Genomic DNA, 26953 nt, shown 5'->3' on the forward strand with positions numbered 1-26953 from the left:
AAGTGACAATGTCTTCAGCCATTGTGTAGAATAGCATCTCGATGGCTGGATCCAACTGTAAGAGGTAGTAAGAAATAATAATGTAACCAGAGCACATGCCCTGGAGTGAGAATGAATTGTTGGTCTGAATCGTAGCTACATAAAATTCTTAGGTTTGTAATCTCAGGCCAATTGCTTCTATAAGTCCCAGTTTTTTATCTGTTAAAACATGGACAACAACTGTATCCATCTCCCATGTTTGCTGCAAGGATTAAAGAAGATAATGTATGTAACAAAGCACTTAGCACAATATCGACATACAACAAGTGTTTAATAAATGACAAATGATGATGATGATGATGATTCGATAGTAGTTGAATACTGGTTTAGTATCAATTCCACGTATATCTTTACCGAAAAAAATACTAGGTAGAAATACCCCAAAATAAATACACTATTTTAAGACTGCGCTAAGCTACAATAAAAATATATCCAATTTTACATATCTCCAAGAGATTCATTTCAGAAAATATGTTTATAAAGCAAAATTGAAATATGAAACCAAACTTTGCCACTGACTCCTACTCTGTCCTCAGGTCTCACCTTCCCCATTTGACCAGCTTCATCCATATCCCATTATTTTATGGAGAACTACTGATTCCCAGACACAGGATGAGAAGTAGCTTTATCTCAGCAGGAAATCCATGACACTTCTTGGCTGACACAGAACATGCCTCATTTTTAATATCTGTCTCTGGTACGTTATCTCAATACACAAAGCCATCTGGTACCTGTGTATTCTGTGTTTCCCTGATTGGTTCTTGTCTGATTGTTATGCCTTCATTTCTGAATCCTAAATCTTACTTGATTTTTATATTTCACTAGTTAGGATTCTGACTTTGCATGCTCTAGTCTTTGTCTTTTTGAGTTGTCGTGACTTTTAACCCTGTTGCTATGATGCATAGGTACATACAGGCTAGCCTAAGGCTTAAGAATTTGTCTTAAAAGATACATACACAAAGATACATGTACATTGCACGTATCTTTGGCTAAAACCTCTTAGATAATCGAGTTTGCTGAGCTAAAATTTTGGATATGCAAAACTTAGGGAAAGATAAGATTACACATATACAGTTTTATAGAATTCAACACACGCTAACTCTTGTTAAAGATGTGTGTTTGTGTGTGTGTGTGTGTGTTTAAGTGTGTTCATTTTTAATTTTCAAACCCTCTACTAGAATATAAGCTCCTAAAGGCCAGGACAATATCTTCCTTATTTTTGTAACTCTCTTAGCACCTAAGAGTCAAAGATTTAATTTGATTTAACTTAAACTCTGAAGCTTAGTTTTTGTACCAGTAAGATAAGGATAAATCTCATTTTAAGGATTCTTGCGAGGAGTTAAGAGACATGATATATTTAAAATACCCCGTAGTGTGCTTAGCACACAGCAACTGCTCATTTCCAATGCCTAAAGCAGAAAGTCATTAAATAAAAAGACACTGAGTGGAAAAGTTTATATAAAGAAAGAATACAAATTAGCTAACAGCTCTAGTTTGATGATGATTATACTGCATTCTCAAGGCTTGTATTAAGTGCATTTCTCTGTCTACTTCTGGGCAACTAAGTAGGTTTACCTTTAGGGTATAGATCAGGTTTCCATTACAAATTTACACATGATACACAGAATGAGAAATATAGAAAGTGAGAAATAATAGAAAAAAATCTTTTTATAAATAGAACTTCAGAAGAACATATTTTGAATATACTTAGAATATAATATCTTCACATATACAATTGCAAAAACCCCAAAATTCAAAGTCATAAATGACCTAATATTAGAGTTTACTTTTAAAGCAATTCATTTTTTAAAAATTTCTTAAATGTATTTTTTTCTTTTCCTAAATTATGGTAAACAAAAGTTTCTAGTTTAATAGTGAGATAGCAGCAGCTAAATTATTATTGTACCAAGGTATTATGAATGCAAATCAGCTCATTTATTTAGAAAACAGTTGGTGTTGTCTTGGCACCATACAATAAAAAATGTTTTCAACAATCAGCATGTATTAATTTACAGCTGACAGATCAACAATGGATGATATGCTCACCATTCTCTTTAATGGAACAAAAACAAAGAAGATTTATTGCATAGGATTACATGATCTCAGCTGAAAATTGTGCCCTGATTGGAGATCATTAAAATCTTGGAAGACAGTAAGGAAGCCTTTCCCGACAGCATTTTGATGTTTTGTACATTGCTATTAAGTAGATCATGAACTAGAAAAATTTACGGGAAATTATTATTCTTCAGGATGTTCCAGACTCTAAAGCGTTCTTAAGTGGCCTAGAAAAGTTAATGTTCTCTCTATTCATCTGACAATAGTGGAAAGTAACAGCATATCATCAAAGCTCTATTAAAAAGAAAGTTATTATTAAAATTTTAGAATATTCCTGAGAAAAAAGTAAATTCAAATTTCTAAAATAAGATTTCCATTTCTCCAGTATACTCATCTGAAGCTCTCAGATTAGGCAATTTCCCAGCTTGATTTCTCTACCAGCATTTCAGCAACTCAGGTTGTTTGAGTTTTGTACATGAACTTCTCAGACAAGACACGGGAGTGGGATTATGAGTTGCCTTGAGCATTGCTTATCTTTGATTTATTAAATTTCACCAGAAAACTGCAATTTGTTGTCTGGGAATCTAGTCCAAGACTTGGTTATTGCAAAATACCAGGCAGGAAAAAAGTCCAAGTTTGAAGAAAAATAAGTTTTATGTCATCAAGAAATACTTGGAGGAATATTCATATCATATTCAGAGAGAAAACACAATGAATAGATCATAAGATTGGAAAAAAATAGGGCAAACATAATCTTTGGAAGGTAAAGGAGAAGCTGAAGTTCTGGACAGGGCTCTCCACACCAACGTGGGGGTCTGGAGGAGACAAGAACAGAGCAGGGGGAGTCTTGGCACTGTGGTCAATGAAATAATCATGTGAGCAAGAAGATGCTCTCATTTTTGCTAACCTATTTTACAGTATTTCAGATCATAATTCAAAAAGTCCTGTTGTCTTTTGATAGTACCAAAATTGCAGAAACTCCCTCTTTGAGGAGCTACTTCCAGATGATTTCCCCTCTGTCCTAGCCAAGGCTCTTATCAGTGCTTGATAGGAATGTTGCGCTATGCGAAAATCTGTTAGGAGATCATTCTGTTTAGATACGACTCCTAAAGAGGGTATTGTGTAATAAGGTCTCTACCTGAGAGGGAGAAGAGAGTGAGGAAAAGCTACAGAAAACTGAGGGCTAATTTAAGATTTAGCCCTAAAAACAATATTCTGCAAATGAAATCCCTGCTAGGAAACTCTTCCTTAATTCCTTCAAGACAGTTAGTCACTGCCTGGAGTTTTCCTATACTACTTTATTCATGAATTTCTTACAATTTTTTCATGTATTTCTTTCTCACACATTAGCTATCTATCATCTATCTATCTATCTATCTATCTATCTATCTATCTATCTATCTATCTATCTATCTATCTATCCATCCTGCTTAGATTATAAACTCCCTGAGAATAATGACTGTCTTACTTATTTTAGTATGTACAGATTATGGGAATTACCTAGATCCTTGCCTGGCAGGTAGTAGGAACTCAATAAACGTTTAATGAATTGAAATGAAGGGAATGGTTGTTTTATCTGGACTATATACTGGAGTATAATCTCCAGGACGAAGCATTAAGTCAGAGTATAAAATACTGTGAAGATAGATGAATAGAGTTTAGTCATGCAATCCTCTTATTCCCTGTGATAGGTATACGCAGTGATGTGCTGATATGTTTAACAACCAGTATCCAAGAGGTAAAAGGTCTGATTTACAGCGTTTGCTAATTTCTGAGGAATAAATATTCCCACCATGGTTGATTTCAAGTTACCAAGTGGTTACCAAATGCAGACTTGGTGTATACCACCAAGCATGGGGTTTAGAAATATGTGCACTGTTTGTAGGATTCATTGAGATTCATCAGGAGACAATGAGTAAGGGACAATAAGATACATTATCTGTAAGTTATTCATCCAGGGAAATCTTGAGAAAGATGGAATAGCAAGAACAGCTTAAGGGAAAGAACTATAATAGTAGAAAGGGTAGCCATTAGCCTATCAGCCAAGACTTACTAAAAAGCCAACTGTCTTTTGGTTTGAGGGAAACTTGTAAGATTAATAATTTTTCCTGGAGAATTTATAGAGGAGGAATTATTGCTAGTAGTCAATTATGACTCACAAAGGCTTGGCTCTGTGGGAACTACATGTCTGTTAGTAAGCAGCTGCTCTCATCATCTGTTATTTAGTTCCATCAATGTCTCACAATTTTAGAAATGGAAATGCCAGTTCTGTGAAGAAATTCCAGATCTGCAGATCTCAGGTAGCTACAGAACTCATGCTTTTGCTCTTAGCAAATGCCCTTACCACTTTTCTCCTCAGAATCCATAACTCTCACCCATTCTAGTCTACCGTTTACTGAAACTGTTCTCAAAAACAAACAGAAAACACCAAAAATATCCGAATTTACCAGCCAGTAGTGTCTTCAGTTCTTTCTTGATGTTGCTGCTACATCTAATATTGAAGTCCTCTCTCCTGAAATGTTTCCATGAATGGTTTCTCAGATAATGTTACTCATGGTTTCTCCCCTGGCTCTCTCACTGTTCCTTCTTAATCTCCTTTGCCAGTTTCACTTTCTCTGACCTGATTTTAAATTATATTTTCCCCAAATTTTGATCAATAGTCCACTTTTCTTTACACTATGCATATCCCCCCCAGGATGACCTGATCCATTATCTGTGCATTTTCACTGCCATGTAATGACGAATAAATCCTTATCGTCTGCTCTCACTACCCTCCAAACTTCAGACTTGTATTTCCAGGTGTTAGCAGGGCATCTACCACATGTTGTTTTTCAGGTATATCACATTCAACTGTGACCAAAACCAAATTTATTCTCTTTCACCTCAAACCAGCTATTCTTATATCTCCTATATTCCCTGCATTATTTAATAGGCTCTAAATTGAACTAAATATTGAACTAAAACAGAAATTTGTGCTACCTTTGACTTCTCCTTCTTCAATATTCTCCACTCTAATTAGTCAAGAAGTATCACTCATTTTATTGTAACAAATATCTGGATATTTAGCTATTAGGGGTGTATGAATAGGTCCTTGGTCTTTCATGTTTGTAATTCAAGTCTACTACTCCTATTCATTGGTCACAGTTGCTGCTGAATGCCTACCAATATTCTTTCTCCATTTTTGTTCTTTAAAACTCAAAGAATCAGGATTTATATTAGTAGTCTAACAATGACAACAACAAGAACAAAACAAAACAACTTCATTTTTCATTTTCCTTGTAGCCAGGGTGATCACTTGACTTGAGTCTGGTCCCTGTGATATAAGCAGGAAAATAGAAGGTGGGGGTTGGCGAGAGCGATTACAGTGGGCTGACTCAGCTGGGATGGCCATTTGCCTTTCCCTCTTTGCTTTTCTTTCTAATTGGAGTTTAAACATGGGCCTAGGGGTGCAGTCATCATTCTGTGACAATGAGCATGAATGTCCTACTCTGAGAACAGGGAGCAGGGAGAGAAGCTCTAAGGAAGCTTGGCTCCTTAAATAGCAGGATCAGCCTTGGGCAGCTGTTTGGATTTCTTGTTTGTGAAAAAAAAATTTTTATTCAGGTAATTTTGTCAGGCTTTTTTTTTTTTTTTTTTTATCATGAACATGTGAATACACACCTGAATGATATACCACTCATTCTGTTCTGGGTCAAAAAAATTATTTTCTGACCTCATAGTATAAAGGCACATTCTTTAACTAACAATATTGATAAAATCTATAATGTGGTCTAATTTTGATGGTAAGAGGCAAGGTATCATATTGACCCTGGGCTACAGAGTGGAAAGACATGGATGTGTAACTGCTCTCCCACTCACTGGGAGCTGTGTTATCTTGGGCAAGTCTCTTAACTTCTCTGAGCCTGAGGTGAGCTTTAAATGAGATCACAGGTCTTGACACATAGTAAATATTTATATCATGATAATAATTAGGCATAGTCTGTGATGAAATTAAAGAAGCTCTAGGCTGTGATACTCCGTTTCTTCATCATTCCAGCTATCACCTCAAACATTTTCTCTTGGCTAAAAAAAAAAACTTGAAAAGAGCTATGAAAACTTTGTAAGTTCCTACTTCCGTATCATTAAAAAAAATAAGGCATTGTCCTTTGACACCAGCTTGGTTTATTTACTTAGAGTAGGACAACACCAAACCTGACTTGGAAATTCATGTTTTTTATTCTTGAAACTATTAACCTGGGTTACTTTTTGTAACTATGCTTCTACTAGGCATCAAGGAAAGTTAAACCAGGGAACGTAACAATTCATGACTGTAACACTAATAATTATTAAAATGTGGATACATTTTATGCTTATAAACTTCCAAATATTTTATATATTGTTTTCTTTTCCCAATGCCTAAGCCAGCTATTATTTTCTAAGTTTACATATGTGTTAACACTTAGCCATCTCTTGATTCAGATGTATTCACATAAGGTAAATGATTTTTTTCTCTTTTTCAACAGCCTTAATGAGTCTTACATTCATTTTTATGCCTTTCTTATTCAGTAATATCTCAAACAAATTCTGAAATTTCTGCCTCAATGAAGAAGTGTTCTCGAAGTCTGTTCTTCCCAGACCGTTAAGTATATTAATGATAATATCTCATTGTGATATACACAACCATTTCATTTATAGCCAAGCTGACAGAGGGGAGAACAGAATGCCTGCTGCCTGTGCAAACCCACAAACCCAGACTTCTCCAAAAGACAGAAGGGTCAATATTAAAGCACTGGTACCATTATCGTGACCAAATGTTTTCCAAACCCTCAGATAAGAAACCTGTAAGATCTACCTAGAACTGAGTATCACAAAGAAGCTCTCCTTGGCCATAAGAATCCCTTATACTTGATCCTTTGTGAATATCTTTAAATATTCCATGGTTTATTATATGATTTTTGTATTTTTGAGAGAATATTTATAGCTTGCATTGGGATATGGGGTAGGGACATTACAGATATTGAGTGGCAAGCTAGCATTCCAAAAGCTGCAACAGAAAGAAAACATGGCAAGACAGCATCAGGACAAGGGTCCTAGGAAAGTGAAGCAGGCAGACACACAACAAAATTTAATGGACTGGGGATATGGAGAGGGCTCCTTTTCAAATTAGTACCTTAGAAAGCAACAGAGTAACTCAAGGTACTTGTATTTGAGAGAATCAGGGTTAAATAACAGCCCAAATAACCACAAAGTGTTGAAAAACTTGGAAGGGTCTGAGAATTGCCATGATCCATTAAATTCAGGAAGAGGGCAGATGTAATTATTCTGTTGAAAATCTGGAAGAAGCCCACTACGCTCATTCCTCATGTGAGAAGACAGAGCAGCATCAGCTGGGTTTGCATTAAGACCATTTGGGTTGGAGGCAACAGTTAAAACATGGCAAGGAATAACAATTACATCTTGTTTAGACCATAGCAGTAGCCTCTGAATAGGACTTCTTGTCTTTAATCTCCCTTTCAAATGCATCTTAAGTTTACCACTAGAATTAATATTTGTTCATATCGGTGACTTCTTCAAATATCTTCAAAGCCAATGTTTATAATGAAAACATTCTGGATTTTTAACTAAGTGATTCAAAGCCCTCTGCAATCTGGTCCCAGCCAATTTTTCCATTCTTATATCCTAATATGTAACCTAATTTGTTGGGTATTTCCATTCCAAAGAACTACTAGGTGTTCCTTAAACATATGGCTTTTGCTCATATGCTTCTGCATTTTTGCTTAAGCTCTTCCTCTACTTGACATGTCCTTCATCTAAGTATTATTCTACGATATGTTCCAGATTTCTCCAAGCCAAATGAATATTTCTCTTCTTATGCTTCCTTTGCATGGTTAAGTTTTATTATATCAGTTAACATAGCCTATTTTGTAAAAGTAACACTGATGTACCTGTGTTTCCCTAATTCAATTAGGAGCTCTTAGACTGGAAGGTTTTTGCCTGCCTGCCTCCCTTCTCCCATTCCTCCTTCCTTCCTTTGCTTTCAAACTCTCTTTTTTTTCATTACTCCCTCCCTTCCTCCCTTCCTCCCTCCATTTGCTCAGTCCTTCATTTTATTGCTATTCATTTGATTGTTTCTCTGGAAATTTTTTTTTCTTTTAATGTTGCAGAACCGGAAACCAGAATTACAGCTGATTAGCTTTAGAGACATACAAGGCATGCAGTTTTGAGTTGCAGGAAAGAGAAAGCTACTAAATGTCCCCTGAGATTATGTTCAGATACACAGAAGAGGACTCATCTATAACCACCCTTTGTTTAAGAAAAAAAAGCCCAGGAAAGTTACTTGGTGCTGAAACATACTTTTAGTTATTCGCTCATCACTGAGTCTTTAAAAAGAAATCATAGTATTTTAAAGCTGAAAGTGACCTCAGAGAGGATATAATCTAGATTCTTAATTTTATAGATGAGAAAATTAAGAAACAGAGAAGTGAATTGACTAAGCTTATATAAGTTGTTAGTATTGAAGTCTTTCAATTTCATTTAAAAATGTGTTAACTATAATTTCATGTTTAATGGGATACTTGGCAAGCGTATGTAGAACATAAGTCATTTCTTTTTAAAACATTCACATTTTTAAGTATATACTTCAGAATAAAGATTTTCTTCCTTTTCTGAATTTTAAAACTCTACCTAAAATGACATACATAATCAGAAAACAAAAACTTACAACTATAACTGGACAGATCTTAAATAAAACTTGAAAAAAAAAAAACAGTATCTTGCAAACTAACTTGAATAAAAAGATAAAGATGTTTTATGTCCTATTGAAATAACCCCTTTACATTCCATTTAAAATTCAGGTCATCTTTTTTGGGGGGGGAGGTGGGGTAGGCAGAAAATGGTAATGGGCTTAAGAAGTAACATGTTCTTACATGGCTGGATCTTGAAGACTATTAGCTTTGCTGTGAGTATGCCTGGTCATGAAAATGACCTGAAAAGGGCCAATCATAAAATCATAGCCATTTTCTTTGTTAGTCAGGAAGTTGTATTGAACTAGTATATTTTGATTCATCTATGAGAATGAAGTTCAACTGTAAGGTTTTTCTTTTATTACCCCTGCATCACATATATAATAATAAATATAACTACCATTACTGGGCGCTCCCATGTGCCAAGCCAAGTTCTGTACCCTTTACACACAACATTTCTACCTCTCGAAGTTATCACCAGCCAAAAGTTCCTTCTCTTATAGGTTAGCTATATTATTTCCAGACTAGAGTATTATTTTGCAATCTTCAAAACTGATGAAATAGAAATAATCAAGATTCCATGTTAAGGAAAACAGTAGTGAATTTATTTTGCTAATAAATAATATCTGTAATTCTTCCAATTGAGGAAAAACTACAACTAATTTTTGTGCTCATGAACAAGCTGTTACATAACAAAATTGTAGACATGTTCAAATTATAATTAGCCAACTTAGATTGAAATGATAGGTGTAGACAGCTCCACGCTGTCCTACTTGACTGACTGCCTAACTGACTAAAGGTTTGGAATTAAGTGTCAATTCAAACCTAGCTGTCAATTATTTCATGTGAAGTAATAGGCTAAAATATTATACATATAAATTTATTCTCTAAATCATAATTAATATGACATAAATTAATTTAAAAATACATAGATTCAATCCTTTGTGAGACTATATCTAATAGAGAGCCTGACCCTGATCAGAGATTGTTGAATCACTTAGATGAAGAAAATGAAATATAGAAAATCTTACTTCAAACCTAATTTTAAATATTAGGCCATGAGATTAAATGATTCACTTATTAATGATGAGGTTGCCTAAAACCCAAATGTTAATACATAGTGTTTTTTTTTTTTCAATGCAGCCTCCAAAGTACCATGTATTTGTGTAACACTTCATAGATTACCAGGTTTCCTCGATTTTTACACAGAAGAAAGCTGGGTTGTGAAGAACTCTAATTTTTATTCTACCACTTATGTGATAAGACTTTGGGTAACAAAGTTACCCAAAAGTTACCCAAAAGTATCACATAAGTGGTAGAATAAAAATTAGAGCCCAAATCTTCTAGTGGTAGAATAAAAATTAGAGCCCAAATCTTCTAGTTTTTTGTCTCAGTATTCTTTCTACTATGATTAACTCTAGACACAAATCAATAATTACATACCCATTAGAAAATTTGCTTCTGACTCTCATGCAATAACCTACCCATACCTTCTCCCGGGGTTCTTATCCTGTCCTTACCTTGGTACAAAATATTTGACATTCATCTCCTCTAAAGCCTTTTCCAAACATATACCACCCCTGACACTCTAGCTTCCTCTCAGCATTGATGTCCATATTCTAGAAAAATATCCCTTTGAGTGCCTATTATAGCCAAAGCAAAGTGCTTGCCACTAGAGAGACTACCAAGATGAAAAAAACATAGTCCCCATTCTCAAGAAGATAAAAAATAAGCAAATTATCATATAAGGCAGAATATATGCATTTTAGGAGGTGATAAATGCCATGATTGGTTCAGAAGGTATATATGTTTTCACCTCTCTGTTTCGAATATTCTTATACTTGTCATTTTTTTTTCTGAAAATACTTAATGCTTCTAGATTACATGGGCTTTGAGTTGGAAATAATATTTCTGCCCTACTTATCACATTTTCTTCCTTCTTTATTTCTCATATCCTCCTTGATTCTATAAAGCAAGATTTCTCTCCTCTTGGTGATCCATATCATTCATCCCTTATATTCCCTATAAGGTATGCTAGTAGTTAGCAATCCAGCAACTCTGGAGGCTTGATGAAAGCAAAGGTGAATGCATGAATTTTTTTGGCGGGGGGGAGGTAAAAGAGAAATGTTTTCCCTGTGTATTCTTACGCAATATACTAAAAGAATTGTGATCTTGGCAATAGCAGCTATTCTTCATAGATTGACCTTTTTAGCAGCAGGTAGCTCAATACATGTTACTTAAAATTCTTTTGTCAGTTTTTAGCAACATTATACTTACGAAAAAGGGAGAAATGATAATTTCTTCTGAAATCTTATAGTGTTCTACAACATATAAATTGCTGTCTTAGTAATCTCAAATGACTTCTTCATAATTAAAAAATATCATCTTCATATTTCTTGGCCTGACATGTGGTTAGATAGTAATAGGTAGCAATTCACAAATATATGTGAAGAAAAAAAGAGTCATGGCTTGAATGTCATAATAAAATTATGACCAAGAAAACCATATTTAAATTTAAATGTGGTTTTATCACTAAGAAAAATAGTTTTAAAAATGAACTTGTTGATACAAAAACAAAATATTTCATCTCCTAGGATGTGACAATGTAGTTGGTGAAATAAAAAAAGTAACAAAATTTTTAAAAAATCATAAAGTTTGAAACAAAATAGCTATATTTAGCTACTTGCCTTAAAATCTCTATTCATATTATAATCAAATATGCTTTTATAAGGCAGCAGTTATTTTAAAAGACCATTAATTATTTTGTAGACATAGGTTATGATTCAGCTGTGTATCCCCCAAATTCGTATATTGTAATCCTAATTCCTAGTACCTCAGAATATGACTATATTTGTAAATAGTGCCTTTAAAGAAATAATTAAGGTAAAATGAGCTCATATGGGCAGGCCCTAATCCAATACACAGAGCGATGACCATGTGAACACACAGCAAGAACGTAGCCATCTGCAGCCAAGGAGAGAGGTCTCAGAATAAACCAAACCTGTCAACTCTTTGATCTTGGACCTCAAGCCTCCAGAACTATAAGAAACTTAGTTTCTTTTTTTAAAGTTACCTAGTCTGTGGCAATTTGTTATGGCAGTCCTAGCAAACTAATACAAGATATTAAGGGGAAAAGGAAGCTAAAGTTAGAAAGTTTTGAATTCAAAGATTAACCACACATAAAAATACCACATTTCTAAAACGGCATTAAAATTATTTACCATTAAGTTTTTAACTGTGGGTCTTTTACATAAAGTAGGTATATTTGTATCTATGGGATAAGCAAGAAATGAATAGTTGTTACCTCTATCAGCTAAAATATGGAGAACAGAAATTCTCCTTGGCTCAGAGCTCTAGGGTGTGTGCAGGTGCGTGTACAAATAGATAAATTTATGTGCAAAATAATTTTATCTCTCTCTCTTGTTAAACTAAAATCGAAGTACAACCAGCTTACTAAGGAGTAGAAGTGGTAAGAAAAATAATTTTGGGTAAATAAAGATTTGACTAAACTGGTAAAAAATAATACAACCTTAATCAATTTTTAGACTTTTATAATTATCATTAATTTTTATATTTTTCCTCCATTTCCACCCAATTATTTTTAGGATTACCTTAGAGATATGCTTATCTCTACCTAGTAGATTGTTAATGGCAACAAATACAGACTTGAACCCCCAAGGATTTTGGTAAGAGCAAGTTATCTGCTGGAAATGAATCTTCTTTTTCTTCTTCTTCCCCATCATCACCATCATCATCACCATCATCATATCGCAGCTAACACGTATGTATTGCTTACTATATCCCAAACTCTGTTCAGGCGTTATACATGTATATAAATAGATTTAATCTTGAAAACAATCCAATGAGGTAGGCACTATTCTTAGCACATCTTCCAGAATAAGAAACCTAACTTGCCCAAGGTCATATAAATAATGACAGGTAGATTTGAGCCCAGGCAGTTTGGTTTTGGAGTCCATACTTTTAATGCTACTCTGCAGCCTGTATTTAATCATAATCACTAAAAATAAATTGAAGAGTGACTAACAAACTGGTTATATATCTCCATTACTGTAATCAAGACTCCAGACGTTGTGCTGTGATTATAGTTGCTACTATGGTTATTGATAATGCTTCCCATTAGCATGAAGCTATACTTCCAATGGCCCCTTCTCCCTTAATGATGCCTTGATCATCCCTTTATTTATTTCAAAGGTAAAGGAAGAAATTATATAAATGTATACGGAAATTTTTTATTTACTTTTAAATTCTAGTTTGGTGGACGTTTAATGGAATATAAATGAGAAATCTACCCTCACAAACATGAGTAAGAGACTACAGAAGAGGGGAAAATAGGATATAAAGGCTCTTACAATATGATTTTACCTGGTTCCTTTTTCATTTCAATCTCCAACTCTCTTTTCATTAGGCTTATAGAGCCATTTGTCAGTTTCGTAGGTGAGACTGAAGTTTTTTTTATTCAGGCCTTGATAAGATTACCACTAAATCTCTTGTACTTGTAGCATTGTATTATATATGGCTGCTCTTACTAGTTTAATAATTTAGATTTTAAAATCTAGTTTTACTTCTCTTCATAAATATACTTGGAAAAGGAACAACCAGAGAGTAACCGTAAAAAAAGTACACAGCAGGTGACTAATAAAAGGCCTGGAGGCTTGTCTGGCTTGGGTAAGTAGCAAGATAGTACAGAAGGATGTGGTCTGGTTTGGGGCCAGGAAGCAACCTAAAGCGTGCAGTACTTGGACAAAATGTATCCTTAAGTGGTGGAGGAGAGGTAGAGAATATTAAGAAGGGACAGCGGCACCCAGGACTCTGTACACTTTCTCAGAACCTTGGTGGCTAAGTTTGGCAATAAGAATGCTTCCAGGTATGTTGGCAAGTGGAATTTAAATTAAAAAAAAAAAAAAAAAAAAAGAATGCTTCTAGGTAAAGTAACTTGTTCGTTTTTCTTCCTACTATGCTCGCATATCAGCCACTTTCAGTGAATTCCAGAAGTTTGTCTTGGGATTTTGCTACCGATCTTGAAGCTCGCTGATTGCAGGGTTATAGAGAAATTAACACAACAATAGAAACATCTGCCAAAGCAGACGGGAAGGTTAGAGAAATGGTGTGTTTCACTGAAGAAATCCAGGTGCAGCTGCTGGCATTCTGGCTGTGGCAGCCCCATCAGTGAGGGGTAAGATTTCTTGACCTAGCTTGGGATGGAACTCACAGGTAAGTAATCTTAATTCTGATTTTTACAAATGAAACCATTCTGTTCGCTATTTGGCCAGACGAAGCCTTGCAGCAATTTTTTCTGAAAACCTGAACCCTACCTCTGTTCATGAAACAATGAACTGCTTCTTCCAAGAAAGGAAGCTTCATGACTTCCTACGGGACATTTTAACCTATTCCTTGAGGGCCTTGCAGGGGAGAGACTGAGTTTCTGAGATCGCTCCTGCCCTATTTATCAGATGATTCCATCTACGTAATGCTGGCACAATGGGGTCTGTTTCATGCAAATACCAGGTTCTCTTGGGAGCTTGAGAAGGGATTCTGCAAGCAGGATTTCCTCCAATGCGCACAAAGCCCAACTCAACTGTTCTGTTGCTGGCCTGTGTTCTATGCTGCCAGCAACTCAACTTTTCTGCCAAAAAAATTTGAGCATTTTATTTCAATCACTGCTTATAAAAATCAAAAGGTAGCATTCATTTCTTCACTTCTGCTAAATACATGTATTTTCTCGCAATTTCTTAATTTGCACAAGGCCACCTATCCACATTTTAAATTTTACTTTTTATAAATTTCGTCTTTGAGTGTTCAGATCCATGTACATCACTGCTATTAAGGAGCATTTCCTGTTAAATGCCCATGCCTGCGCGTGCACCTGTTAACCACTTTCCAAGGACCACGCCCATTAACATCAGCCTTGATAACATAATTTCTTAATTTCAGTAATTTAGTTTGTAATTTCCCATCCCACGTTATGTTCCAGGCTTGCGTTTTTAATCTCCATATCCCTTGAAGATTCATAAATTCCTTCCCCCTAAATCTGATTGTTCATTTTAGATCTCTGATGCTTGAATTCTCTGAGAACAAAGGGAACATTCGATGATATGTGAGTTACCCTGAAATCCTTTTCATTAGCTCAATTATTTCTTTACTATTTCTTTTCGACCTTGTCATTTTAATTTCTGGTGTCTATGATTACATTTGCTGTTGTTATTACAAAAATAAAAACAAATGTTATCTGCACCACGTATTCAGCATTTAATCACTAAATGCTACGCCATTTATATACATCATCTCATTTCACCCTATCATCACCCTATGAAACAGGTCTCAAAGCCCAGTTTAATAGATAAAGAAACTGAGAATAAAGGGTTAACCTACCCAAAGTCACCCAGGGGGGAGTTTCTGCAGACTGTACCTCCATCTACTACACTACAGGCACGAACCACTGCCTCGATACTGAGGTCTTCAAGTACTCCTGTTTACAAACAGCAAACTTACAAACACCCGATATGCCGCCACTCCTAACCTGCCCCAGCCTGTCTCCCTCTTCTGGTGTCCCTGTGGCCTATGTCTTGAAAAATCAATTTAAAACACTCAAGACTGGCCCTAAATGTGTATTCTCAGTGTGGAGAAGAGAATGAGCTCTAATAAAGGGAACAGCTTAGTTAACAGAGGCGACCCATCTGTCAAAAATACTTAAACTGTCTGAATTTTTTTTAAAGATTTTATTTTATTTATTTGAGAGAGAGAGAGAGAGCACAAGAGGGGTACGGTCAGAGGGAGAAGCAGACTCTCCGCTGAGCAAGAAGCCCATTGTGATGCAGGGCTCCATCCCAGGACCCTGGAATCATGACCTGAGCCGAAGGCAGTCGCTTAACTGACTGAGCCACCCAGGTGCCCAAACTGTCTGAAATTTTTTACATTGATATTGATGGCAATCGCATCAATGTGAGTTTTGGTTGTATTTATAGGTTTAAAAAACTGAAACTATTTCTGTGTTACGTTATTCATATTATAATGTAAATTACTTTAGTTGGATTGCTTTCCTTTTGATAGGTCTCTTTGAAATGGGTGAATGGGTCCTTAAAGGACAAAAAGCCTGAGACTAATTAGGGTGACAAGAGGTAGGGTTCAGGTGTGTACAATGAATGGAGTAAAACCCTTTTCCTTTCTTTTACTACACCGTCCTCTGCTCCCTGAACACTAAGTCAGTCTATCAGATTAAGGGTTAAATGCATTAATTTAGACTTTTGGTTCACATTTGAAAAGTTCTGGGCACTTATGAGTTTTATTACTTAATTCTAGGGAGATAAATAAGAAAACAAAATTATAATATGATATTTATATATAGCACTTATGCTGTAATAAGAGTAAGATATTTTTGTGGGAACACAAAATCACTTAATTATTTAATTTAAAAAACAGCATTATTTCTACAGAGATAAAAGCTTTGAATTCCAAATAAATACTGTACCAATGAACTGTATAGCATTCTCTATTGAAATGTTAGGGACTACCCTTTTAAAAAAGTATCTTCCTGGATCATTTTAAAATAATAAATATAGCTAATTAAAAAAATAAACATTATATATTTAAATAAACATTATCAAATTCTCCATATTAATTTTCAGGTATAGCTACATATTGTTTGACATTCAATTATTGCCAATTCTGTTAATTAGTAATTATATAACTCACAGAAGCATAGTTGGTCTATGCTGAATTATATTTTGCACTGTTAAACTTAATAGACAAATCACTTTTTTCTGAACCAACGAAGAGCAGAGAATATTGATCTTATAGGGAAAAATCAAAGTTGCTCCTTAAATTTCTGCTGAGAGTGGAATAGATGTCTTAAACTGGGATAAAGAGAGGCAGGGGTGTGCTCTGGCTACACAGTTAAATTCTGTTTTGAGGGAAGACCCCCTGAGAAATTGGAATCATGTCTGCACATGCCTTTTACTGCTCTTATTAAACAAAAATTTTCTGTTTTCAAATCTCTAGTATAGTTAAAATATTCTTAGATAGTAACTTAGTAGTTATTGTTCTACAGATGCTTCTGTAATTTTCTTTTTGATCCATGACAGAGGAAGATCATGTTAGGGATGATGGGGAGATAGATGACCCAGCAAAGATAGTCCATATCAGTAAGTAATTTGTAGGGTAATGAAACAGAGTTGTGTTTTGGACCCTTTAAAGAAGTTATACCTTAATGGCTTAAATACATTTTTAGTTAAGCTGAATGCATAACTTCATAATGATAAGCATTTGATATCCAAATGATAGGATGTTATAAAGTATGAGCACCCTGTAAAGGTGTCAGATCATCTGATCTCAAAGTCTCCATTTTTTAAGGACATCATTCATCATGGCTTCCAGCTAAGACCCTAATAGAGGAAGTCAATTTTATAAGCGGCTCACCTTAGAGCAGTTCTCAAACTTTGGTGTACACCTGGTAGGTTTGTTAAAACACAGGGACCTGACCCCCAGAGTTCTGATTAAGTACTTGGGCCAGAGAATTGCACTTCTAGAAGTCCTCAGGTGATGACGCCACTGGTCTGAGACTACACTTAGAAAACCACTTCCTTACAGAATACCTATGAAATTATATTGCTTAGTATAGTTTGTCCTTTGCCAAGATTTAAATTTTCTCCAGCCCAAAATAATTGGTCTCAAAGTTATAAAACTTTGAAGATTCAAGAATTAATTTATGAATTGGAATGGCATCAAAACTTATTTTTTTGAAAAAAAATCTGGAGCCATGCCTATTGTATTCCATTGGTCCATCCTCCTACAGCAAATTTCTGTCAGGTATCTATAAAAGGAATCATTGAAATTGCAACTAAAGAACTTGTTTTTATTGTATAAACAATGGGAATCATACAACCGACCCAGTTTCCCCTTCTGTCTTTGCTGCTTTTTAGGAAGTTCACAGTCAAAATACATGCTTCACATGCAGCAGGTATATAGGGTCTCACATTATGCATTTTGTTCACAAACTTTACTTCTGCTGTTACTTTGTTTTGCCTTAACTTCATTTTCTCTTGATATTCATCTCTTCATTGACAGTATTATTGAGAGTATTATATGTACTTTAAAAAATCATCTACATTCTTTCCTAAAATACAGTGGGAGATAAAAAAAAATTGATGTTAGTTGAAGACATGTTTCTAGAAGTTTTTAGAACCTATTTTATTAGGACTACATGCCTTGGTCTTTGGATTATATATAGTGAATATATATAGAGTATAAGAGATGCCACAAAAGATCAGGTGTATCTACTTAGCCCTAAGAAGAAATACTGACAAAGTACCTGGGAAGACAGATATCATTTCTGACATTAAGCTCAAAAGATTGGTAGTATCTGAAATACTATATCATTACAAAACTATTTTCTATGAAATTCACTGAGGCTATTTGAAGTTATTCATATTTTTATTTTAGAAAATGAATATAGGGCGCCTGGGTGGCTCAGTTGGTTAAGCGACTGCCTTTGGCTCGGGTCATGGTCCCGGAGTCCTGGGATCGAGTCCCACATCGGGCTCCCGGCTCAGCGGGGAGCCTGCTTCTCCCTCTGACCCTCTCCCCTCTCATGCTGTTTCTCTCTCTCTCTCAAATAAATAAATAAATAAAATCTTTAAAAAAAAAAAAGAAAATGAATATATTTTAGGACCCGCTGAGTAAAGGTAAGACTTTATTTGTCTTGAATTTACCTTTCTCTGGCTTTAGGCCTATGTCATTTCCAGTACATCAGAACTCTGTGATGAACAATTCTACATTCACCATGTCAGTATTTGTGTAATTTTGGGAAGAGATTGGTGATTTGGAAGATGATGCTGATGTAAGAATCTCTGCCTCTGTTAGGTGGTATAGTGGGGAAACTAGAAACGTATATATGCATATCCAATGTAGCCAGTTATGCTTTCCTTAGTAAGTCTTGACTTCACCAAAGAATGCAGTATAATGGAGAGGAACTAAAGGTTAAGTAGGTAAAAATAAAATAGACCTAAGCGTATAAAAATCTAAACTGCTTTTCTCTAATACACAGAAATATATAGACCACAAATATTACACGATTGCAATGATCACATTACTAAGCCACAGAACACATAGTAACTAAATGTTATATGAGTAAATTTGCTATTTTCATTCTCTTATTAAATCTTAAATAGGTACATCAGAGCAAAGTCTTTTCATGACTTTGACCATGAATAATATCACGAACCTAAACATGTTTTGAAAATATAAAAGCAATGAAGGGCAAGAATCTTCCCTGGTTGACCTCATACCTCAACTTATTCCCAAAAAGTAGCTCAAAAGGATGCTCACTTTTGAACTTACAGCATCTCATATGAATATGTATTTTGTTCTAATGACTCATTAATAAACCAGGTTCCATTAAAATGCTATAAAATTTTTAAAAAAATCTATGTATGGGAAAACCACAGCCGTTCTTCCTAAACATTTTTGAGGGTGTTAGAGCCTTGTAAGTTCTATAAAATAAAAAATTCTAAAAGATCTGTTCTTCAGATCATTTATGAGTTTCATTTCTTTAATCTCCTATATTATTATAATGACTTTTTTAATAAGACAATTTCTATGCCTAAAAGTTGGAATATAAGCACATTATAAATTTTAGCATTTGATATCATGGGGCCATTGCATTATATGTTTGTGTCTAACTAATCTGTGTTCAGAAGTTGAAGAGAATCTAACGGTTTCATATGATTGTTTATTTTACAACTTTTAAAAAGAAAAATGTCTTGCCTTTGAATGGTAATCTTGTTCCAGTCTGGGATCTGATCCGGCTACCTGTTTGTATTTGTTAATTTTCATTTGGCGATTTCTCTCCTCTATATCCATAGCACCTATCGAGTAGAAAAAAACCCATAAAATTAATGTTCAGTTCTTATTTCTGAGCCCTACTTTCAGGATGTATAATAGAAGAAATGTTAGGCTGATATATTACTTTCATTCAAGGTAGTACATACAAATTAAAATGTCATATTATTTCTTAGATTTATTTAAAGTATGCAATTTGGTGAATAAAAGCATGATTACTAAATCTGTAAAAAAAATTTAGTCTAAATAAAATGTAAATGAATTTTAACAGAACAACAAATCTTAACTAGATAGAAAACATTTCTGGTACATGTATGCCCAGGAGAATATATTTGACAGCGCATAAACCTGACAATAATAATCCTATAAATAAAAACTGGCTTGTAACTCATCAGGATTTGATTTATTTACTGAAAAATAGCTGTAAGTCTAATTGGTTTCAAATGCAATTTTACAATTGTGTTTAGAAACTACCATAAAATTAGCCCATGTGTTAAAAAGTAGGTTGTCCAAGCTTACATATGGATCTTTTGAACTTGAATTTTCTAGAACTAGCACCAAGAAAGAGGCACTTGGAATAATACTCCTGAGAACAAACCATGCCAATAAAGGCAGAGTATAACTGAAATCATTTCAGAAAAAAAAAATGTAAGGAGGTGAGAAAATGAGATGGTAAGCCTATTACAAAATGAGACTAATACTCTCGATAACAGGTCTACCTCCAAATGCATCAATTATAGATATCAAGAGGGTCTTTAAAAACTTTGGTTAGAATAAGAACTAAATTCAGTTAGCAAATCTTAGCAAACATGAAAAAGTGTTTTTAAGGTATATTTATAACTTTTATTAAAGAGATTTTATATGAAAATTCCATTTCTCATAAATATGCATAATGAGATTATGCTCACAAAATCTCAATTGTATACTACAAATGTACAAACTGGGAAAAATAATCATAGCTTACTGGGCTCAAGTGGGTATCTACAACATGTCATCATGTAAATTCATAACCACTCAGCGTTGGGAGGAATGTAAACATACCACATATATACCCCTTGCTTAACATCATAACCTGAAAACTGCAGTAAAGATCTCTATACAAAAGTGTGCCTATTCAAGAATAAGTATTTTATGAGAGATGATGGACTCTGAAAAACAAACTGAGGGTTCTAGAGGGGAGGGGGGTGGGAGGATGGGTTAGCCTGGTGGTGGGTATTGAGGAGGGCACATTCTGCATGGAGCACTGGGTGTTATGCACAAACAATGAATCATGGAACACTTCATCTAAAACTAATGATGTAATGTATGGGGATTAACATAAGAATTAAAAAAAAAAAAGAAAGAAACTAGGAAGATCCTTCAGAAGCCATGTCTAGAATAGTAAAGGTAAAGTTTTGCTTTGAAGAGCCTCTGTTTTCCAGCACTGTCCATTATAATATTAAAGTACTTGGCCAGAATCCTGATTCTGTGGGTGTATCTGCCTGGAGTGCTGAAATGGTTGAAAAACTTTGATTCAGCAATTTGACTTAGTCATATGACAAACAGTAGTAGCTTGAGAGATGGCGGAGACATTAGGTGTCCTATAGTTCAACCACTTCACCTAAGAGACAAAGACATTGAGCTCCATGTCTTCCATTATCTGGTTGAAGATACATAATAGCAGAGCTAAATGAAGTACCTCTTGGGATTAGAGTTTTTGTTTATGCATGACTTTGTTTTGGATTAAAAACAGTGCTGTACACAACTGGTGAACCATTGAACACTACATCAAAAACTGAGGATGTACTCTATTTTGGCTAATTTAATTTAAATTAAAAAATAAAGCCGTGCCTGTTTGCTAAGTTAAAAAAAATAAGTATTTTAATACTTATTCTGAAAAAAAATCTCATTGTATATCAGAAAATTCTTGTTGGTAACAAATTTTAAGTAAAAACCGATTAATTTAAAATAAAGAGTAAAAAAAGAAAAAATTTCAAAAAAATCCTAAGTAAAAGAATGTATAAAGAGTCTATATTACATGACCTCTAAGTATAACAGCAAATTTAAGTCAACTATTCAATAAAGTGAGGCAATTTGTTCCTTTTAAGAGTCTCTTTTTAATAATGATTTGATTAAGTCTGTGCCAAATTAAAAAATAGGGATATGTGTCATATTGATATAAATTGAATGATACATAAAATCAAGTGAGTGCCTCCATGATATGAATGTGAAATACAGTGAAGTATAAATGTCTACTAGCCTATTAAAATACAATTTTGTAGTTATTTGTACCTTAAGAGATATTCTCAGGTAAATGTGTTTATTTTCTCCAAGGGCAATGGAACAAAAAGCCATCCCTGTATCAAAAAAATTATGTGTACTTAAAGATACTAGCTAAATTGAGTGTTTGGGAAGTTCTTTTAAAAAGTTTCATTTTGATATCATGGTAGCAAGATAGTATATTAATATGAATAGCACCAACAGACAAAAAAGCTTGAACAGATTTTATATATTCATATTTAAATATATATACATACACATAGATATATATACATACATACATATATACGCATTTTCTAATATTTAGACTTTTTTCTGGACATCAGCCTCCTATGAAGCTACATCAAATTCTTTTTAATAACCAGGTAGTAATGTGATATATACTGGCAGGAGTCGACAAACTTGTTCTGTAAACGGCCAATAATAAGTATCTTAGGCTTTGCAGACTGTATATTTTCTACCACAACTCTACCACTATAACATGAAAGCAGGTATAGACAATGCATACATAAATGAGTGTCACTCTTCTATGAAAACCTTATTTACAAAACAGGCAGTGGGCCTGATTTGGTCTGTGGGCCATGGTTTCATGATCCCTGCATTAAAGCATAATTTTTAAAAAAACATATTGATTTAATATTGCTTTGCAAAGGAGCCTTTCTCCTTAGTAAGGGTTTAAAGATTTTGTAGACTCAGATTTATGGGACATCATTTATATTTAACAGATCATTGGGGGGGCCTAAGAAGAATATTAATTTGTATTTGCTATAAGTAAACAAAGATGCAAATAGAGAGAGTGATATAATTACTTAAATATGTTATCAACTAAATTCCAATTTCAAACACATCTCTCATCTCCAGACTCAATTACCATCTATAGACAGACCTTAGATGGAAAGATTCTTTGTTAGCACCTTACCTAATGAAATTTCAAGTGACCACCTTATTTGATATACAGTCAACACACTTCAGTAAATATACTTTTAACTTACAACTTTAAATTCTTCTAGGAGGTAATCCTTAGGACAAACAGTAACCAGACATTCCTCTCTCCAAAACTATTTGGCTCCTATGAAGTCTTCCATTGCTTTTCTACATTTTTATCAACCTATTCTCATAAAGAAAACACTTCACAAACAATGATATCCATAGAGAGAAAAGTATCCTACTGGTAAAGAGATCCATCATAGGAAATATAAAACTGTCTTCTGTTGAGACTCCCCAAACTCTTGATGACAATATGGCCGAAGTGTAGCTTTAATAAATCTAATTGATTTTCATAAAATACACAGAGATACACTAAATGGAATCTGAGCATAAAACAAAATATTATGTGAGACAGTTTTCTGATTAAGATTAAAGAAGTATATTACTTATATGTATGTACCAAATAAAGTGCAATAAAGAAAAAGGTGGAACCAGCGTATGCAATCGCTACTTGCCCACTTTGAGGTGACAGTTACACAGGAGAAAGCATCGTTCCTTCTGTCTATTTTCTAGTTTCAGTAGGATAGACTATAAAAATAACTTATTAATGTCTTTCACTAGTCAGAGGACTGGAATAGAAACTGTTAAAATGACTACATAAGATATAATGAGATAAATAAGAATAAATAAAAATGTATATGAGATAAAAGAAATGTAACATTTTGTTACATTATTATTTTCAAAGGCCAAGCAATTCAAAAAGAAAATATTGTCCTTGACTTTTATTGAATATTTTAACTGTCTTTCAATATCTGTTAACTGTGAAAAAATTTGTTTTTCAGATTGACAGTCATTGACAGCTTTTGACAAAAAGTTGATAGTCATTTATATGAATGTTTTCCAAAGTACCTGATGTACAATGATACAAAGTAAATTGCTTAAAAATACAACATATTTGGTACTGTGTATCAAAAGGCTTTACAATGGTCATATATTTGAATGTGAAATTTTACTTCCCAGGATTGTTCCTAAAGAAATCAATGTGCAAGATGTACATACAAGTGTATTTATTGCTCACTGTTTGAAAATTGTAAAGGCCTAGGAAAAGAAACTCTAAATGTCCAACAATTTACTAACACCAACAATAGCTGTTAGTAAATTGTACTTGTGGTGTATCTACAGAATACTATGATGCATCCATGAAAAAGAATGCATATGATGTGCATGTGCATTCACACATATAAATGTAAAATAAAGACATTGCAATCGGTAATTATAAAACAGATTAAATGGTGATATAGTACTATAGTTTATAAACTATAATTTTAAAAAATGATATATATATTCATAAAGATATATATACACATAACCTATACAAAAGACAAAGAGAGGGAAAAAAATTAAGATTTACATACTAGAATGTTAGCAGTTATTGCTCGTTATTGAAATTAAGTGCTATTGTTTTCTTATTTGGGTTAATATATAGTTTATAAAATGCCCACAAAGGCACTATACAGAAGAAAAATATTACTTTAAAAAACACAAAACATAGTGTTTTTGTAAAAAAGGACAAATTATTCAGTTTGAAAACCTGTATTTTTGTTGTGATTCTATAAAAGTGCTTTGGAAATAAATGTCAAATAATTTTTAAAATGCAAATATACAACCATTCATTGCTTAACTTATCTAAGGGATATATATTTATTTTTTCATTGCTTAATTTATCTTAGAGATATATATTTATTTGTTAAATAAAAGCATTTGGGTGTATTGATTGAAAATGGTATATAATGAGAAATATTTCCAAACATAATAAAGTACAGATCTTTTCAAATTTTATGAATATTAAAAAGTGACCTGGCATGTTTTAAAATTTTCCTTCTCAGGTTTTTCAAAAGTGGGACTTAAGAAACTATGCAACAAAATTTTTCGAAGTTACTTTAAAATGATTTCTTCATAATCACTTAATAAATTTTGATTTTTTAATACTAAAACTTTATTATATACTAGAAACTCATAAAAAGCACACTTTTGTTAGCTAAATTATTTGTTTAAATATATGTAACACAGAGAATAACAAACATTGGAACAAGTTAAATTTAAAAAGTATGGAAATAAATATTGAGATAAAAATTATAAATTATGTACCAGATTATTTCCACTTCAGTACTGGGGCAAAGAGAAGCATTTTCCTTCTTTCTTTTTTTTTTTTTTAAAGATTTTATTTATTTGACAGAGAGAGAGAGGGAACACCAGCAGGGGGAGTGGGAGAGGGAGAAGTAGGCTTCCCGCTGAGCAGGGAGCCCGATGTGGGACTCGATCCCAGGACCCTGGGATCATGACCTGAGCCGAAGGCAGAGGCTTAATGACTGAGCCACCCAGATGCCCCCAAAAGCATTTTCTTTTAAAGTGTAAACAAACTTAATCTTTTTCTTTAAGTTTTTATTTAAATTCCAGTTAGTTAACATACAGTATAATATTAGTTTCAGGTGTACAATATAGTGATTCAACGCTTCCATACAACACCCAGTGCTCATCACAAGCACATTCCTTAATTCCCCCTATCCCCCTGCCCACCTCCTTCTGGTAACCATCAGTTTGTTCTTATAGTTGAGTCTATTTCTTGGTTTGACTTTCTCTCTCTTCTTTTCCCTTTGCTCAAACACACTTAATCTTAACCGGGCAACTAAGATACACAAATTTTGAGGAATACTTATTTCCAAATCAATCAATTTTGAGGATGTTTCTACTGTGGTTACTAGGAGCTAACACACTGGGAACGAAAGAAAATATAATGTGATTTGGTTTATAATGTGTTTGTTTATAAAATGATCTTTCCTTTGCTCCTAGGAATGTAGGAAGACTGAACTCTATATGTGCCTAAGTGAAACATGGAATTAACGGAAACATAAAGGCTCTAGGAACTTACAAAACTATTGTACTACCTTGAAGCTCATAGGTTTTTAAAGTATGTCCCAAACTTTGACAACCTATTTTAGATATTTAGGTTACCTGTTGCTGTGTGTATCTGTCTGCTATTTCTCTGTTAACTCTCTACCATATTCATTAAATAATACTTCAAAGGAGATGCTATAGCAAATGGCACAGAGTCCTTTCCCTATCATCAAAAGAAGCTGATATTCAGACTACTTTAGGACATATGTTATTAGGAGTGACCTAGTATTTACGGAAAAAGCGTATATCTGTTTTTGACATCTAAACTCAGTGAACAGAATTACTGAGATTTTATCATTCAGAAGACTTGGATTTCAGCACCATTTTAGGTTTTAACATTTAAAATCGGGATATGTTTGGGGGCGCCTGGGTGGCTCAGTCGTTAAGCATCTGCCTTTGGCTCAGGTCATGATCCCAGGGTCCTGGGATTGAGCCCCGCGTCGGGCTCCAGCCCCGCGTCGGGCTCCCTGCTCAGCAGGAAGCCTGCTTCTCTCTCTCCCACTCCCCCAATTGTGTCCCTCTCTTGCTGTGTCTCTGTCAAATTAATAAATAAAATCTTAAAAAAAATAAAATTGGGATATGTTTGGCCTATAGGGGAAAGTCAGGGTTTTGTGTATGGAGAGTGTAATGCAGATAATCATTACAGAGTTGATGGGACTTTGGGACTATCCAGATTTAGGGTAATGGGTATACTTATGATACATAGGAATGAACAAAATCTTAAAAACAAAATCTTAAAAGATAAGAAGAGACAAGACTTAGGTTCAAGTCTTGATTTCACAAGCCTTATAACTGTAAGCACCTCACTTACCTTTCTGGCCATAAAATTCACCATCTGTAAAATTAATAGTCTTAGACCAGATATTCTTTATGTTTCCTTCTGCTATAAAACTATCTGGTTGGTTAATTTTGAGGCCAAATAATGTTTAAGTATTTTTCTTTTATATTATCATATTTATTTCATTAATATAAATAGTATAAAGTGGTCTAGAAATCCCTACTCTATTTGCCTGGTATTGCATTCATTAAAATTTACCTTACTCTGTGTGTGTGCGTGTGTGTGTGTGTGTGTACAGAGACAGGGACAGAAATGAGATGAAGAGAGGGAAGGAGAAAGACAAGGAAAAGAGGGAGGGAGGAAA

The 26953-nt window shown here is 34.1% G+C and overlaps 1 protein-coding gene across 2 annotated transcripts in view; it reads right to left on the minus strand.

The window, feature by feature from the left end:
- RIMS2 (regulating synaptic membrane exocytosis 2) overlaps positions 1–26953 on the minus strand; it is a 581950-nt gene that overhangs the window by 133762 nt on the left and 421235 nt on the right. For both annotated transcript variants that reach the window (XM_064588000.1, XM_064588001.1), the window contains exon 21: positions 19596–19696. In XM_064588000.1, the coding sequence (XP_064444070.1) occupies positions 19596–19696 (101 nt within the window). The remainder of the gene's footprint in view (positions 1–19595; positions 19697–26953) is intronic.

Source organism: Mirounga angustirostris, unplaced genomic scaffold, assembly GCF_029215605.1.
Source record: "Mirounga angustirostris isolate CCGP_5_RB_7025 unplaced genomic scaffold, mMirAng1.0.hap1 SCAF_4, whole genome shotgun sequence".
NCBI classification, from domain to species: Eukaryota; Metazoa; Chordata; class Mammalia; order Carnivora; family Phocidae; genus Mirounga; species Mirounga angustirostris.